Here is an 18240-nt window from a genome sequence, read left to right on the forward strand (position 1 = left end):
GGTACAAAAAAATCCCTGTATTGTGTCTAATATGTGCATTACCTGTGATCATCAGCTCCCTCTAGTGGCCATAATGAGACAGTTTTTTGAGTGTGATATTTCGGAAAATACCACATTATGGCCATTAGATGGCGTTAACTATTTTAGAATATACACATATTAGACCCATTAGGCGGATTACTCTGGGACTAATAAATAGACCCCTTGGTGTGCTTTGTGTATTTCTTCCAGATCTGTGCAGTAATCCAGTGTGAGACTTTTCCTGTAATAAATTCTGGTCACTTCTCCTCTCTTTCCTTGTGCAGGGTGGCTGGTCTTGTCTTGTCCCCCTCCTGTAGTTTTCTGTAGGCAGTCTGTAGTAGGCGGGACCTGATGGGCCCCTCCCACAGCTCTGCTCTCTGCACCGGCTATGTACAGCACAGTGATGATGTCACTGTTACTTTTACAAGGTAATATATGGGTTTGAAAAGGCATTTGGTGTGCACACAATGTAGATTTATATATTTTGTGGCTATTGAGGAACATATGTAAATAATAGTATTTGTGCTCGGAGTTCAGCTTTAAGAATGATATTCCCAAATTTTCCCTCTCTGTGGATGCCACAAAAGATACCGCGGTGCTGCGTCAAAGTCAATTAATATGCTTAAAGGTCTGCTTGTCTGAATAATGCATTTTCCATCTGGATTGTAAAATAGATTCTTATTGCATGGAGCCAATAAAATTTACAATACATCATCAAGAAAAAAAAAAAAAGTGATAGTTCCCATTGAATCCCATCTATATATACACCTTGTTAAAACTACCAGTGAGGTTTAACCTAGGGTAACGCTAGAAAAAAAAAAACATTTAACCCCTCCAGAACTACAGGGACGAGCAACACGTTGCGAAGCCTCTCGGTCAGTGAAAGGGTTAAAGCATGCACAAGTCAATTAATCGAGTCGTTTTACAAACACGAGTGAGTTTAAAAGAAGGTAGGCGTGTCCAAATTCTCCTTCCTCGTCTTCGCATTCTTCTTTAGGCTTAAAGCTTAAAAACCTCGGGATTGATCAAAGATTGGGCACAGTCCGAAAATTGCCGTTGGGCGGGTCCCCTTCACACATTTACATACGTTGGATTCTCATTTGTGCTCTGAGTTTCAGCAACCGTTGAAATACTTCCTAGGAAAATTAGAAGAATGCATTAAACCTGCAGATTTTTCAAGAGTTTTCCCACCCAACCAAGGTCTACCATGGGGATTTAATAAAATATCGCTGGGCAGTCTTTCCACGCATGCCAAGTGATGACCATGGGTTTGATTTGAAGTAAACCCAGAAGCAAGCTGTCAGTCCTGCCAAATCCGCACCCAATGAGCCACTGCCGGGGCGTCCTCTGTCCTACACCCGTATGTAACAATGAAATGGGGAAGCTTGTGACATTATTGACCTAATATGGTCACATGGCTATATTTGGTCAATGACATTGTTAAAATGTGGTCATATTTAGTCAATGATGTCACCAAAATCCCCACATGTAACAAAGGGGCAGGGAAGTTTGTGACATCATTGACCTAATATGGCTAAAAGGCTATATTTGGTCAATGGCATTATCCAAACATGACAATGTAGCCATAATAAGTCAATGATGTCATGAGAATTCCCACCCTGCAGCTGCCGATGAAAACAAAACAAAAGTGGGATATTTGTAACATCATTGCTAAATTTGGTCAATGGCATTGTCCAAATATGACCGGATGGTCATATTAAATCAATTATGTCATGAGCATCCCCACCCTGCAGCCATACGTACCAAAAGGTCAGGGAAGTTTGTGACATGATTGACTTAATCTGGTCACATGGCCATATTTGGTCAATGACATTGTCCAAATATGGCCATGTGGCCATATTGGGTCAATGATGTCACCAAGAACCCCACCCCACATGTAACAAAGGGGCAGGGAAGTGTGTGACATCATTGACCTAATATGGCTAAATGGCTATATTTGGTGGTTAATGGCATTGTTCAAACATAGCCACATGGCCATATTAGATCAATGATGTCATGAGCATCCCCACTGTGAAGCCATACCTACCAAAGGGCAAGGGAGGCTTCTGACATTATTGTCCTAATATGGCCACATAACCATTTTTGGTCAATGACAATGTCCAAATTTGCCATTTGGCCATATTAGGTCATTGATGTCACCAACATCCCCATCCAACAGCTGCACATAACAAAGGGCCAGGGAAGCTTCTGACATCATTGTCCTAACAATGACAGTGTCCAAACAGGGCCATGTGGCCATATTAAGTCAATGATGTCATGATCATCCCCACCCTGCAGCCATACTTAACAAAGGGTCATGAAGCTTGGGACATGATTGATGTAATCTGGTCATATGACCATATTTTGTCAATGACATTGTTGGGACAATCATGTCAGAAGCTTCCCCGGCCCTTTGTTATGTGCATCTGTTGGAAGGGGATGTTGGAGAAATCAATGACCTAATAGCTTCTGACATCTTTGTCCTAATATGGCCACATGGCCATGTTTGGTCAATGACATTGTCCAAGTGTGGCCATATTTGGTCAATGATGTCATGAGTTTTACGGCCCTGCAGCTGCACATAACAATATGGCAGGGAAGCTAGTGACATCAGTGACCTAATATGACCCCATGGCCATATTAAGTCAATGATGCCATAAACATTGAAACCCTGCAGCTACACGTACCAAAGATTCATGGATATTTGTGATATCATTGACCTAATATGGCCTCATGGCCATATTTGGTCAATGACAATATTTAACCACTTACCGCATACTAACGTAGGTCTACGTCGGTAAACTTTGCGGTAGTGTACCGGGATGATGCCTCTAGCTAGAGGCACCATCCCGGTACCGTGGTTTAGAGCCGACAGTTGGCTTTCCGTCGGTACCGACCGATGCGGCTCGGGAGCCGCTCGATCGGTACCCGTGGGGGGCGGGAGGGGACGTCCCCCCCCCTCCCGCCGCCTTCCGTGGCTTTGCCCGGGGCTCCCGTCCCACCGGGAGCCCCGAGCACCCAGCCGGCACGTCCGCCATCTGGATGGAGTCCCGATGAATGCCGGAAACAGCGTCGATCGGGTCTCCGATGACGTAACCCGGAGGCGGCGTCCATGACGTCACTTCCGGGTTACTGTGCTGCAAAAGGCGGCAAATTTGAAAAACGACTGTATGCAAAAATGCCGTTTTTGGCGTTTTGCATACAGGGAAGTGTAGTGGAGGGGTCTAGGGTCTTTTAGACCCTCTATCCCTCCATAAAGTGTACCTGTCACTACATATTGGTGTCACAAGGGATGTTTACATTGCTTATGACAGCAATAAAAGTGATCAGATTTTTTTTTTTTTTAAACTTTAATAAAGTTAAAAAAATAAATAAAATAAATGGGAAAAAAAAAAAATTTAGCCGCCCCCATCACCGTTAGCTCGCGCACAAAAAAAAACGTATACGGAAGTCGAGCCGCAAATGAAATCGCTGTTCAAACCACACATATGAGGTATCGCCGCGATTGCCAGAGCGTGAGCAATAATTTAAAAAAAAGAGCTACACTCTAACTCAAAACTGGTAACCGTTAAATAAATTTAAAGCGTCGCAGATTGAGATCTCTATTGACCGTAGTTTGTCGCGATCCCACGGGGGGGCGCAATTTTAAACCGTAACATGTTGGGTATCTATTTACTCGGCGTGACATGTTCTTTCACAATATACAAAAAAAATGGGCTAACTTTACTGTTTAGTATTTTGTAAAATTAGTGAAATGATATTTTTTAAAAACTTTCCAAAAAAATGGCGCTTTAAAGACCGCTGCGCAAATACCGCGTGATAAAAAATATTACAATGACCGACATTTTATTCTCCAGAGTCTTTGCTAAAAAAATATATATAATGTTTGGGGGTTCTAAGTAGTTTTCTAGGAAAAAATACTGGTTTTAACGCGTGAACAAAAAGTGTCCGAAATAGGGCTGGGGCTTAAGTGGTTAAATATGACCATGTAGCCATATTAGGTGAATGATGTTATAAGCCTCCTGTTACATGCAGCTGCGGGTAAGAGAATGCCCTGGCAGAGGCTGATTGGGTGCTGATTTTGCAGCAGTGACAGTTTGATTCTAAACCAAGCCCACGCATATCCCTTTGCACATTAGGGGCAACAATTTGCAGAAATTAGCTGCATTGATGATAAGAACTGACAACGAAAGTTACAGTATGTCTAAAACCAAGAATCAAACATGTAACCTTGCACCTTGCCAGTTCTTAGATGTGGCGGCTGCATTTGTTTTCTTTTCTCAGGCTAAAACAATTTTCATAAGTACAAAAGAATTTTGATCCTGCTAGAAATGCAGTGTCCTTGTCACTTCCTATGCACTGAACTGAACCCTTTAATAGCCATCCCAGTTATATTCTGTTGAGTACAGAACACCATCCTTATAGAACAGTAAGTGAGTTTTGTTACCCAACAACAGTAAGGGTGTTACTGGAAGAATTACTGAATGAAAGTAAATGGAGAATGCTGACAAAATAGAGAAATATAATGCAGCCACCATATCTAAACACTAGTAAGTGACACTATATCACATTTTTGGGGGGTTTAGATACACTTTGAATTTGAAAATGGCTATGAATCTGTAAAATTTGCACTTTTGTTTGTTACATTTAGTGAATCCATCAAATATTTTATTAAATCCCACAGCTGTCTAAAAGGGTCAGTCCACCCAAAGCTGATATTTCAGGGTATGGTATATGGTGAAGAGTCAAACCCCTTGGCAGTCTCTTCTGTCTCTCAGGGACTCTATTAGTGAGATCTTCCTGGTGAGCACACCTGCTGTTTCCATTCAGCGGGGTTCCCACCATCCCTATATGTAGCTCCTAGGTCTACACACCCGCTGTGCCCATTATGAGGGGATTCCACTATAACTTCACTGAGTACCTGGGTCTGCACAACTGCTATGCCCATTGTGAGGCACTACAGACATCCCTGAAATGAGCTCCTGGGTCTGTACTCCTGGTTGGCCCATTATGAGGGTTTCCCACCATCCCTGTGCTGAATTCCCAGATCTGTAAACCTGCTGTGCCCATTATTAATGGTTTCCACCATCACTGCGTTGTCCCTAAGTCTGTGCATCCTGCTGGATGACAGGAAGTGCTGGGATGCATAAAGGTTGACAAAAACACCAAAAATTCCCAGGTTGGTGAGAGTTGGGAAGATAAGGAAGATCTCACTTTTAACGTACCCAAGAGCTATAAGAAGCCAGAGGACGATTCAGCCCAAAAGAATCCACCTACACCTAAAATATCAGTTTGGGAGAACCGACAGGTAAAAATTTCAAGCTTACAGTCAGATCTAGTGGAAACAAGAGCAGATACAAGGATAACATAGACATGACAAATAACACACAAAGAATAGGGACGTTTTGAAGAGAAGGGTGAGAGGTTCTTTATGTTGTCTTGGTTTGGCTTTCTTTCCATAAATTAAAGAAGGGTCCATTTTGGTTTGTCATTTTGTTTGGCCGTACTGCACTTAATGTGACTTCTACAAGAGCGATGCTACCAGTCTTTCTAGATATATGTAACTAGAAGTATTTATACACAACAGAAATACCATTCTATATGAGAACCATTTAAGCCTTGGTTGAACCCCTTCATACCAACTGTACTCATATATGTGGTAGCATGGAGGTGGGCTTTAACGCAGTGCTGGCACATATAAAGCCACCATCGCTGCTTTGTTCTGGGATTGTTGGACTCTTAGTACTGAGACCACACTCCCGACCACTGTTTCCAATTGAGATCCGGTAGGACAAAATCCCAATCAGTTGATAACTGTGACAACCAATCTAAGTGCTGCATGATATATATTGAATATATTGAAGTATACTTTTCATGCTCAGTTGCATGCACCAAGAGTTCTCCTGTTTCATCGCTAAGGTTCAGCATAACAGTAGCTTGTCATTTACTAAAAAAAAAAAATCTCAAATTGATGTGTAATTTTAGTGTCCTGTTATTCTTCCCATCCTCCACTACATTTAAAGGACCCCTCCCCTTCCTAGATGCCTAAATACCTCAATACCACGACTACAGTTTCTGCTGTTTGTACCATCCTGAAAAATCCTCTGTGCGTGGGTCACATATTAGCTTCCTATAGACTTCTATAGGGCCATCTCCCAATCTACTCTGGCCTCAGATCACGGCCCCATAGAAGTCAATAGGGGTTTTTCTGCGTGCAGCGTGCATCTGGGAAAAATAATGGTGGACTAGTTTTGTTTTGCTTGAAGGGGCAAAAAAGATAAGTGCACCTTGCTTAAAAGAGTTCTTATAATTTTTAATTACACTGTATGGCCAAACGTTTGTGGCCACCTGACCATTATACCTTTATGAGCTTGTTGGACATCCTGTTCCAGAACCATAGTCATTAATATGGATTTGGCCTCCTTTTTGCAGCTATAGCAGCTCCCACTCTTCTGGGAAGGCCTTAGACATGATTTTGGAGTGTGTCTCTGGGAATTTTTACCTATTCAACCAAAAGAACATTTGTGAGGTCAGGTACCAATGTTGGATGAGAAAACTTGATTCCCAATCATCATTCCAATTCATCCCAAAGGTGTCCAGCATGGTTGAGGCACAGGGCACTTGAGTTCCATGGTCAAACCATGTCATTATGGAGCTGGCTTTGTACATTGAGACACAGTAATGTTGGAGCAGAAAGGTGTCTTCACCAAACTGTTGTCACAGGATTGTCTTAGCATTACCAATACCCTTGACTGGAAACATCTTAACTCAGCCATTTGAAAAGAGGGACATATATGTTCGGCCACATTGTGTAGTAATTCTAAAGCCAAGTTTTGGAAATAGCAGAAAAAAGTTACCATGCCAGATTTATTATTATTTTATTTTTTCAGTTGCCTTCATTTCTCTGGGGAGATTTCAGTTGCTGTCCTGGAGACACTACAGGAAGTTGGAAGTGCAGATGTCTATTCTAATGATCATTGTCTTAGAGCAGTGATGGCCATGAACCTTGGCACCCCAGATGTTTTGGAACTACATTTCCCATGATGCTTAACTACACTGCAGAGTGGAAGAGCATCATGGGAAATGTAGTTCCAAAACATCTGGGGTGCCAAGGTTCGCCATCACTGTCTTAGAGGGTCATTTCCCAACTTTGAAGAGTTTTTTTTAACAACTACTATGTCATACTCTTTCCCCTGTAGAGCAGGGATCCTCAAACTACGGCCCTTCAGCTGTTGCGGAACAACACATCCCATGAGGCATTGCAAAACTCTGACATTCACAGACATGACTAGGCATGATGGGAATTGTAGTTCCTGAACAACTGGAGGGCCATAGTTTGAAGATCCCTGCTATAGAGCATATACTATGGAGCGAACACTATACTCCATAGAGCAGGGATTCTCAACTCCGGTCCTCAGGACCAACTAACAGGTCAGAATTTAAAGCCCCCGTAAACACGCCTCGAAAATTGGCAGGGAATTTTCGTCCGACGACCGATCTGCCGATTTTCGGCTTGTTAGTATGATGCTTCCGACAACCAACTCCGACTTTTCGGCCGAAAAAAATCTGGTGTGCAGACTAGAAAATTTTCGTTGGCCGTCAACACAACGGCCGATTTTCGTGCAGTCAGTACAGATTTCGACAGGGAAAAATCTGATGAGCAAGTCTGGGCATGCTCAGTGAAGAAAGAACACAAAGAACGCAAACCAACACATGACATCACTTCTGAAGTAGAATTTTGTTGGACGAGAAAATTTGTGTGCAGTCTAGGCACATTCCAACCAACAAAACACAACTCTGGACAAAAGACGGACGATCGGTCGGCCGATAATCGTTGCGTGTGTACGGGGCTTAAGTATTACCTTGGTGAGATGCAGACTAGAATACTGCAATCACTGACCAGCAAATGAGATCACCTGTGTAATTTAGTTATCCTGCAAACCTGGCCTGTTGGTGGGTCCTGAGGACCAGAGTTGAGAACCACTGCCATAGAGTATATACTATACCCTACTCTATCCTAAACTAAAAAAAATAGGTTTGAGCTATACATACACTATGATAGAAATAGTGCTTGCCAAGATTCATCTGTAATATTACCATCTTACCGTAAAGCAAAAGTTAAATACTCACCCTTAGGATTGTACGGATTGCAAAATTGCAATATTCAGCAAGCAGTGCCAAGACTTTTATGAAGCTAATGATATTTAATTCTTGCTTGCAGTATTTTTAGCTGTTGTAGTTCTTACTGTACTCCCAGGCTGCTCAGATATATATTGCATTGTCTAAAGGCTCCTATTGTGCTTCCTCTTCCCTTCTGGTTTATGGCCACTTACAGCCCCAGGTGAGATAATTGCTGCACTCTTGCAGCTCTGTATGAATTATACAGACAGAAGGTAGGGGTGTGTATTAGTCACTGTTCAACGTGATGCAGGTTCTGGGTGCATACTGCACATTCTGGGTGTTTATGCAAGAATAAAAGCAGCAGGTTATCATTTTTGGGTATTCCTGGTGGGGCTGCAATTCCCTACACTTGTCGAGTACTCTCGGTAAATACAGTTTGTGGACTTCAAATTGTCGGCATGGGCTACTGTACTGCTGGTATCATTTAAAAGACAAATAAACAGTTTTAAATTTTGATTTTATCAGTACTTTATCAGTGTTATTAACCACTTGCCGACTGTCGCACGACTATTTACGTCGGCAGTCAGCCCCTCACAGGCAGAGTAACGTAGGGCTATGTCGCTAGCCTGTGAGGGTTTTGGGAGCGAGCGCGCGCCGCCGGGAGCAACCGGCGTCAGTCAAGGGTCCAATGTCGCGGTCCCGCAAAAAAAATAGCAGATCGCCGCCATTACGCGCTAAAAAAAAAAAACAACAAAAATTACAAAAATCTCTCCCTTTGTTAGTAAACGCAATAACTTTTGCGCAAACCAATCAAAATAGGCTTTTTGCGATTTTTTTTTACCAAACACATGGTAAAAAAAAAAATTGGCCTAAAACGTCAAAAAACTTTGATTTTTACATTTTTTTGGGGAATTTCATATAAAAAATGTGAAAAATATTGTTATTTTTGCAAAATTGACGCTCTTTTTTTTGTTTATAGCGCATGATCAAAAAATCGCACAGGTGATCACATACCACCAAAAGAAAGCTCAGTTTGTGGGAAAAAAAGGACGCCAAATTCGTTTAGGTACAGCGTCGCACGACCGCGCAATTGTCCGTTAAAGTCACGCAGTGCCGAATCGCAAAATAGGCCCTGGTCAGGAAGGGGGTAAAATCTTCCGGGGCTTAAGTGGTTAAAAAGCCTGAAGCCTAAATACTCTCTGTCCCCCTACTTTCTCGTCTCTCTCTCTTCTCTAACTCTCTATTTTTGCTCTTTCCCCCTCTCTCTCTATGTGTTTTCCTTCAGCCCCCCTCATTCTTTCTAGCCCCAAACCTCTATCCTCTCCTTTTCCAGCATTCTCACTGCACCCATCCCCTTTATCTCTATATAGCTGTTTCATTGTAGCTCCCTCTTCCCGCCTTACTCTTCCTACCTCCTTACTTCCATTGTACTAGCTGCTGTCCCTTTTTACAGACCCTTTCCCTCTTTTTACCCTTCCCTCTTTCAATTCTCTCTCCGGCATTCTAGTTCTCTGTCCATTGTTCTAGCCCCTTTCCCTCTTGCTAGTCCCTGTACTTCTGCTTAGGTACTTTCCTTCTTTATATCTCCTCCTCCTACCTTTTCAAACCCCTCTCCTTATTTTAGGACCCTTTTGCTATTGTAGCCTATATCCCACCTTCTGCCCCCCCCCCCAAATCTTGCTAGCCCCTTTTACATCTTGCTAGCCCCTCTACCTCGTCTTATCTGCTTTCTGCTTTACCTCTCCTTCTCTCTACCCCCCCCCCCCTTACCTATTCTTAGGGCTGTTGTTAGGTAGGCTGTATGACGCCCCGTGATTTCTGGCATATTTGAGATAGGGCAAAGGACTGAGGACAGAGATTGATCAGTACCTTTGTATGCAGTCTCGGCTGCAGATGAATGACTAGGAAGTGCTCTGAGGTTCCCATTCACATTCATTCACAAACTGAAACATAGAAAACACGGTTTTCTATGCTTCAGTGATGAATAGACACCAACACGATCAGTACCGATATTACATATTTACCAGCCCCCAGCTCTCCACCCTGAACCCGATCCTACTGCGTGCCTTCAGCAGCTGTAGGCAGGAGAAAAGTGAAGGGAAGCCAGAAGTACTGCTGGGGAGGTGGGCACACAGGGGGAGGACTGGACAGCAGGTGGAAGGGGGGAGCAAATACAAGAACTGATCCCCCTGCAGCACAGCCGAAGGGAGAAAGCCGACAGCTCTGCAGGGGGATCCACAAGAGTCACAAGGTCCAGTACAGGAGGGCCAGCTGTGCTGCCTTATCAGCAGCCCTGCCTATTTTATCCCCCTCTTCTTTTCTAGCCCTCTTCCCTTTCTCTGTCCCCCCCTCTACTTCTTTTTATTCCTTCTCCTTTTTTCTAGCCCTCTGTCTCTTTCTAGCCCCAGTTCCTCTTTCAGCCCCTCTCCTTCTTTCTAGCTTGCCTCTCTATTGCTAGTTCCCCTCTGTCTTTCTAACCTTCCTCCATCTTTCTAGCCACTTCCCTCTTGCTAATCCCTCTTTGTAGCCCCTCTCTATCTCTGTAGCCCCTTTCCCTCTTTGTAGACCCTCTCCCTCCTACTTTTTCATGCCTTTGTCCTTTTAATGAAGCCCCTATTCCTCTTTCTAGCCCCTCAACCCCTTTATAGCCCTTTATAACCCCTTGTTCTCTTTCTAGCTTGTCTCTCCTATTTTCTTTCCCCTCTCCCTCTTTCTAGCCTTTCCCCCTATATCGTTCTAGCCCCTTGACACATTTCTTACCTCCTATTCTCTTTATAGCCTGCCTCTCTCTTTTTCTAGCCCCTCTACCTCTCTATATCCTCTCCCTTTTTCCAGTCCCAGTTCCATGTTTTTAGCCCCCTTCCCTCTTTCTAGCCTCCCTTTTGAGCCCCTCAACCCCTTTATAACCCCTTGTTCTCTTTCTAGCTTGTCTCCCCTATTTTCTTGCCCCTCTTCCTCTCTCTAGCTCTGCTCTTTCTTTCCCCTCTCCCTCTTTCTAGTCTGTCTCCCTCTCTCTAGCCCCTCTTTCTCTTTTTATATCCCCTCTCTCTACCTTTATATCTCCTTTCCCTCTTTGTAGCCACCCACTATCATTCTAGCCCAATTTCGAACCCCTTGTCTTCTTTCTAGCCTCCCACTCTTCTTTTCTAGCCCATCTCCTGCTCTCCACCCCCCCTCCCTCTTTCCAGTTCGAGTTCCATGTTTTTAGCCCCCTTCCCTCTTTCTAGCTCCAATCTCTTATCTATTTTGACCTCTCTACCACTCTCTTTCTTTGTAGCCCCTTTCCCTTTTTGTAGCGCCTCTCCCTCTTACTTTTGCATGTCATTGCCCTTTGTTGAAGCCTCTTTCCCTCTTTCTTGCCCCTCAACCCCTATATAACCCTTTGTTCTCTTTCTAGCCTGTCTCCCTCATTTTGTTGCCCCTCTCCCTCTCTCTGCTCTTTCTTTCCCCTCTCCCTCTCTCTATCTCTGCTCTTTCTTGCCCCTCTCCCTCTTTCTAGCCCATCTCCCTCTTTTTCCATCCCCTCTCTATCTTTATAGCCTAAGCAAGGCAGACCGCTGTTTTGTGAGATGGGAAGCAAGAGATCTTTTGTTCCTTGTGTTAAGCAGGAACACAGATCTCTGTCTTCCCCCAGTCAAAGCACCCCCCCCATAACCCGTTGATCGCCCCTGATGTTTACCCCTTCCCTACCAGTGTCATTAGTACAGTGACAGTGCATTTTTCTAGCACTGATCACTGTATTAGTGTCACTGGTCCACAAAAAGTGTCACTTAGTATCAGATTTGTCTGTCGCGATAATGCAGTCCCGCTAAAAATCGCTGATCGCCACCATTACTGGTAAAAAAAAAAAAAATTCATAAACCTATCCCATAGTTTGTAGACGAAACTACTTTCACACAAACCAATCAATATACTCTTATTGGGATATGTTTTTTTTAAATGTAGCAGAATACACATTGGCCTAAATTGATTAAGAAATTAGATTTTTTACATTTTTTATTGGATATTTTTTATAGCAAAAAGTAGAAAATATTGTTTTTTTTTTTTCAAAATCGTCAGCCTTTTTTATATAGTTCAAAAAATAAAAAAAACGCAGAGGTGATCAAATACCTCCAAAAGAAAGCTCTATTTGTGGGGAAAAAAGGATATCAATTTTTTGGGTACATCTTTGCAAGCCTGCACAATTGTCAGTTAAAGGAATACAGTGCTGCATCGCAAAAAATGGCCTGGACATGAAGGGGGGTAAACCTTCTTGGGCGGAAGTGGTTAAACTCAAACCTATAATTTAATATTTAATTCTCACCCTCTCCCCTTTGAAAGAAAATAAGGGGAGGAGGGAGGGACTAACAACAAAAAAGAAAGAAGATAAAGAAAAAAAGTCAAATTTCCATGTTTTTAGCCCTCTTCCGTCTTTCTAGCTCCAATCTCTCTTACCTATTTTAGCCTCTCTCCCACTCCCTTTTTTCCTATCCTACCCCCTCTTCTTTTTTTTTTAGCCCATTCCCCCTCTTTTTAGCTCTCATTTTTTTTAAGCCCCTCTTGCTCTCTTGATAGCCTCCTCTTTTTTATACCCCCCCTTTTTTTTTAGCCCCTCTCTCTCTCTTTTAAATACCTCTTCGCTCTTTTTATAGTCTCTCTTTCTAGCCCTTTCCCCTTGTCCACTTTGTAGCCACCCTCCTTACTTCTCTTATTTCCTAATATTATAAATGTAAAGCTCCCTACTCTCTTTCTCTCTCACTCTTTGTATACCCCCCCCCCCCTTTTTCTCTCTCTTTCTCTCTGTACTAGCACCTTGCCCTCCTCTTTTTATCCCTTCTCTCTATCCTTCTAGCTCACTCCCAATGTTTCAGACTCAAACTAATTTCTATAAAAATAAACTCTAAAAAAGTTAGCTGCACAAGCTAAAAATAAACTCTAAAAAAAGTTAGCTGCACAAGCTAAAAATAAACTCTAAAAAAGTTAGCTGCACAAGCTAAAAATAAACTCTAAGAAAGTTAGCGGCACAAGCTAAAAATAAACTCTAAAAAAGTTAGCTGCACAAGCTAAAAATAAACTCTAAAAAAGTTAGCTGCACAAGCTTTACAAACACACAGATAACACAATTTTGTGATGAGCTTTGGTTTTGTGGAATATCATTTTATATTTTTATTTTGTATCTTAAAAAGACAAAACATATGAAGATGTGTGCATTTTTCTGTTATCTGGGTAGGATCAGGCACCGTCCACTCTCGTTACCATGCTTCTAGTTATTATAAATAAAAGCATAATTGGTTTTACAAGGACAAAGCATCCAGGCATATTAATTCTTTCTTATGCAGCCTTTTCCTCACTAGACATTTTTTTACACCTTCCTTTAATCTCAGTTCTATAAAATTCAGACAGTCTAAGCCTTACATTTGCATTTGGCTGTTTCAGCTGCTGTCCTTGGTGCTGATCCTTTAATATCTTGCTGAAAACACTTTAAAGGGTTTCAAGTTATGCAGCCAATGGTACAATATGACTTTGAAACTGTGATAATGTTATATGAAATTCCCCTCCCCCCCACGCAATGTGTTCATGGGTTCAAGCATCTTAACCACTTTACCACCGGAGGATTTTCCTGCTAAAAGACCAGGGGTTATTTTGCGATTTTTTACTGCGTGACTTTAACGGACAATCGCGCGGTCGTGCGACGCTGTACATAAACGAATTTCACGTCCTTTTTTTCCCACAAACAGAGCTTTCTTTTGGTGGTATTTGATCACCTGTGCGATTTTTTGATCACGCGCTATAAACAAAAAAAGAGCGTAATTTTTGCAAAAACAACAATATTTTTCACTTTTTTTTATATGAAATTCCCCCAAAAAAAAATGTAAAAATCAAAATTTTTTAAAATTTTCGGCCAATTTGTTTTACGCTACCTATGTTTGGTAAAAAAAATCGCAAAAAGCGTATTTTGATTGGTTTGCGCAAAAGTTATCGCGTTTACTAACAAAGGGAAAGATTTTTGTCATTTTTGGTGTTTTTTTTTTTAACGAGTAATGGCGGCGATCTGCGATTTTTTTTGCGGTACTGCGACATTGCGGCGGACAGATCGGACCCTTGACTGACATTTTAGACACTTTTGGGGGTACCAGTGACATTACTGCAGTAATCAGTGCTATATATATGCACTGTTACTGCAAAAATGACACTGGCAGGGAAGGGGTTAACAGTATTGGACAGGGAGGGGTTAAGTGTGTCCTAGGGGCGTGATTCTAACTTTGTAGGGACAGGTCTACTAGTGTAAAAACAAAGATCAACAGTTCTACATAGTAGAACTGTTTGATCTTCACTTTTACACAGGGAGAACTGACAGGTGGCTTGTTTACACAAGCCGCTCTGTCTTTCTCCCGCTGTAGCGGCGATCGTAGTGTGACCGGCGGACATCGGGTCCGCCAGTCACACTCCCGCACTCCTCCGTGAACGAGCCTCGGCGGGCGCGCGCCTCGGCGGGCGCGCGCCCGCCCGCTATTGGCTCTGGAAGGAGTGACAGGCGAGCGACGTAGACCTACGTCACTCTGCCTGGCCGGGGCCGACTGCCGCAGTAAATATACTGTGCGCAGTCGGCAAGCGGTTAAAGAAGATTTGAGAGCTGAATTAATTAAAAAAACAAATGTGTTTTGCTGCCAAAAGCTTGTTTTTTTTTTTTTATTTTTAAGAAGAAAGCAACATACCTATTTGACAATTTAGAAATCACAGATAATTGACTATGATTTAAAAATAAAATTTATTGTAACCTGAATACTGAGCCTTCACGAAAATCGGAAAAAAAACTTTTATTTTTTTAATGTACTGAAATATCTAAAATACATTTCCAAACGAATGTGGACACTCCCCCAAATTATTAGGGGTTTCTAGTTAAGGGTACTGTTAATGCTAAATTATACCAAAACATTTTAGACAGTTGGGCATTTCTAAGTTTGTGGTAACAGTTTGGTTTGGTTTATTCCAATATGACTGTGCCCCTGTGCACAAAGCCAGCTCTATAAAGATATGCCCCTTATGATGTCAGTTGGTGACGAAATGCATAGGATGGGACCATTGACATATGGTGTCATCATGCTGGACGCCGTGGCCAAATTGTGGGCTTTTTTTCTGTACACTTATAGTATCTCACAAAAGTGAGTACGCCTCTCACATTTTTGTAAATATTTTATTTTATCTTTTCATGTGACAACACTGAAGAAATTACACTTTGCTACAATGTAAAGTAGTGAGTGCACAGCTTGTATAACAGTGTAACTTTGCTGTCCCCTCAAAATAATTCAACACACAGCCATTAATGTCTACACCGCTGGCCACAAAAGTGAGTACACCCCTAAGTGAAAATGTCCAAATTGGGCCCAACTAGCCATTTTTCCTCCCCGGTGTCATGTGACTCGTTAGTATTACAAGGTCTTGGCTGTGAATGGGGAGCAGGTGTGTTAAATTTGGTGTTATCACTCTCACTGTTACTAGTCACTGGAAGTTCAACATGGCACCTCATGGCAAAGAACTTGCTGAGGATCTGAAAAAAAGAATTGTTGCTCTACATAAAGATGGCCTAGGCTATAAGAAGATTGCCAAGACCCTGAAACTGAGCTGCAGCATGGTGGCCAAGACCATACAGCAGCTTAACAGGACAGGTCCCACTCAGAACAGGCCTCGCCATGGTCGACCAAAGAAGCTGAGTGTACGTGCTCAGCGTCATATCCAGAGGTTGTCTTTGGAAAATAGACGTATGAGGGCTGCCAGCATTGCTGCAGAGGTTGAAAGGGTGGGGGGTCAGCCTGTCAGTGCTCAGACTATACGCCCCACACTGCATCAAATTGGTCTGCATGGTTGTCGTCCCAGAAGGAAGCCTCTTCTAAAGATGATGCACAAGAAAGCCCGCAAACAGTTTGCTAAAGACAAGCAGACTAAGGACATGGATTATTGAAACCATGTCCCATGGTCTGATGAGACCAAGAACCTTATTTGGTTTAGATGGTGTCATGCGTGTGTGACGGAAACTAGGTGAGGAGTACAAAGACGAGTGTGTCTTGCCTACAGTCAAGCATGGTGGTGGAAGTGTCATGGTTTGGGGCTGCATGAATGCTGCCAGCACTGGGGAGCTACGGTTCATTGAGGGAACCATGAATGCCAACATGTACTGTGACATACTGAAGCAGAGCATGATCCCCTCCCTTCGGAGACTAGGCCACAGGGCAGCATTCCAACATGATAACGACCCTAAACACACCTCCAAGACGTTCACTGCCTTGCTAAAAAAAGCTGAGGGTAAAGGTGATGGACTGGCCAAGCATGTCTGTAGACCCTATTGAGTATCTGTGGGGCATCCTCAAATGGAAGGTGGAGGAGCGCAAGGTCTCTAACATCCACCAGCAACATGATATCATCATGGAGGAGTGGAAGAGGACGCCAGTGGCAACCTGTGAAGCTCTGGTGAACTCCATGCCCTAGAGGGGTAAGGCAGTGCTGGAAAATAATGGTGGCCACACAAAATATTGACACTTTGGGCAAAATTTGGACATTTTCACTTAGGGGTGTACTCACTTTTGTTGCCAGTGGTTTAGACATTAATGGCTGCATGTTGAGTTATTTTGAGGTGACAGCAAACTTACACTGTTATACACGTTGTACACTCACTACTTTACATTGTAGCAAAGTGTAATTTCTTTAGTGTTGTCACACAAAAAGGTATAATAAAATATTTACAAAAATTGTGAGGGGTGTACTCACTTTTGTGAGTTACTGTATGAGTTTAACAACTTTTTAATAAATAGTATTTTAGAGCTAATGCACTATGGAGACTGTCTGTTTTTATGAGGTCTGATCCAAATTCTACCGAGGCGAGCGATCCGAGTTTGTGTGGTGGGTATTGTGGACATCTTGGTGGATTAAAAGAACAGCCAACGATATTAGCATCTGAGTCTCTTCATTTGTGGAGATCTGGAGGATCACCCTGGTGTGCCTGAAAATGGATCTGGGAGACCCAGGATACTATCATCTTTAAAGTGCAATTGATCCACTCTACTAAGTGAGGGTCATTGTGGTCCAGTAAGCGGATTGGCCTTATCACTGTGGTGGTGTGTGGATCTCTATAATTTTAAAGATGGATTCCGGACTTCACTCTAACCCTCTCTTTGTGGACTTTCTGTGAACAGTATGGTATCCATATATTTTTAGCGCTGTAGATGTTTCTAGTAAAGACATGGTTTGACAAGTTTAGTGTGGAGGAACTTAAGTGACATGCAAAGAACCCTGACCTCAACCTTACTAAACACCTTTGGGATGAATTAGAAAGACAACTGTAAGCCAGGTCTTCTAATCCAACATCAGTACCTGACCCCCCCCCCCCCCACCTCTCCAAGCCCCCGCCCAATATTCTTTTCACAGAATGGGCACACATTCCCAAAGACACACTCCAAAATCTTGTGGAAAACCTTCCCAGAAAAGTGAAGGCTGTTGTACTCGCAAAGATGGGCCAACTCCATATGTTATGCCAGTAATTCTGGAAAAAGTTCTCCAACAAGCTCACATAGGTGTGAAGGTCAGGTGATGGTCTGCGGGTACTCAAGTGGCCTGCATACAGAATAGACCTAAACCCCTACAACTTTGTGATGAATTGGAATACTGATTGTGAGTCAGATCATCTCATTCAACATCAGTACATGACCTCGAAATTGCACTCTCAGTGAAGCAGGACACATAGAGAGGGTGAATCTTCCTAATGGAGGCAAAGACAGCAATATTAGCCAGAAAGGTGTTTCCCCAACTGTATCCAAAACTAGAAAAAAAGAAGTTGGTTCTTAGTTATGTTTTAAAATCCAACTCTTGGCTTGGGATTCCCACCCTCTTCCATTTACAACCCACTCCCTTTGAAATACTCCTGCACCCTTAATAAAAAGAATATACATACCTGGTGTCTTTGCCCTGTTCCAGTGATGCCACAGATTCTCTCAGGTCCTCAGTGGTGCAGTCATGGGCCTTAAAGCCTAGCTCCAGACAAAAGTGTTTTATTATCTTATATAGAATGGTAAACGATTGGAGCCCCTGTAAGATTTATATGGCCATCTGTGACCCTACTGGGGAGAT

General features: G+C 42.7%; 1 protein-coding gene across 7 annotated transcripts in view; it reads right to left on the minus strand.

Annotated features, from left to right (window-relative positions):
• Window positions 1–485: 485 nt before the first annotated feature.
• SORCS1 (sortilin related VPS10 domain containing receptor 1) overlaps window positions 486–18240 on the minus strand; it is a 1084285-nt gene continuing 1066530 nt past the window's right edge. For 4 of the 7 annotated variants that reach the window (XM_082267343.1, XM_082267339.1, XM_082267345.1 and 1 more), the window contains one exon: window positions 486–1157. In XM_082267343.1, coding sequence (XP_082123469.1) covers window positions 1093–1157 — 65 coding nt within the window. In that variant the 3' untranslated portion in view covers window positions 486–1092. The remainder of the gene's footprint in view (window positions 1158–18240) is intronic. The other 3 variants (XM_082267340.1, XM_082267342.1, XM_082267344.1) reach the window with 1 other exon arrangement.

Source organism: Pelophylax lessonae (assembly GCF_965119305.1).
Source record: "Pelophylax lessonae genome assembly, chromosome: 9".
NCBI classification, from domain to species: Eukaryota; Metazoa; Chordata; class Amphibia; order Anura; family Ranidae; genus Pelophylax; species Pelophylax lessonae.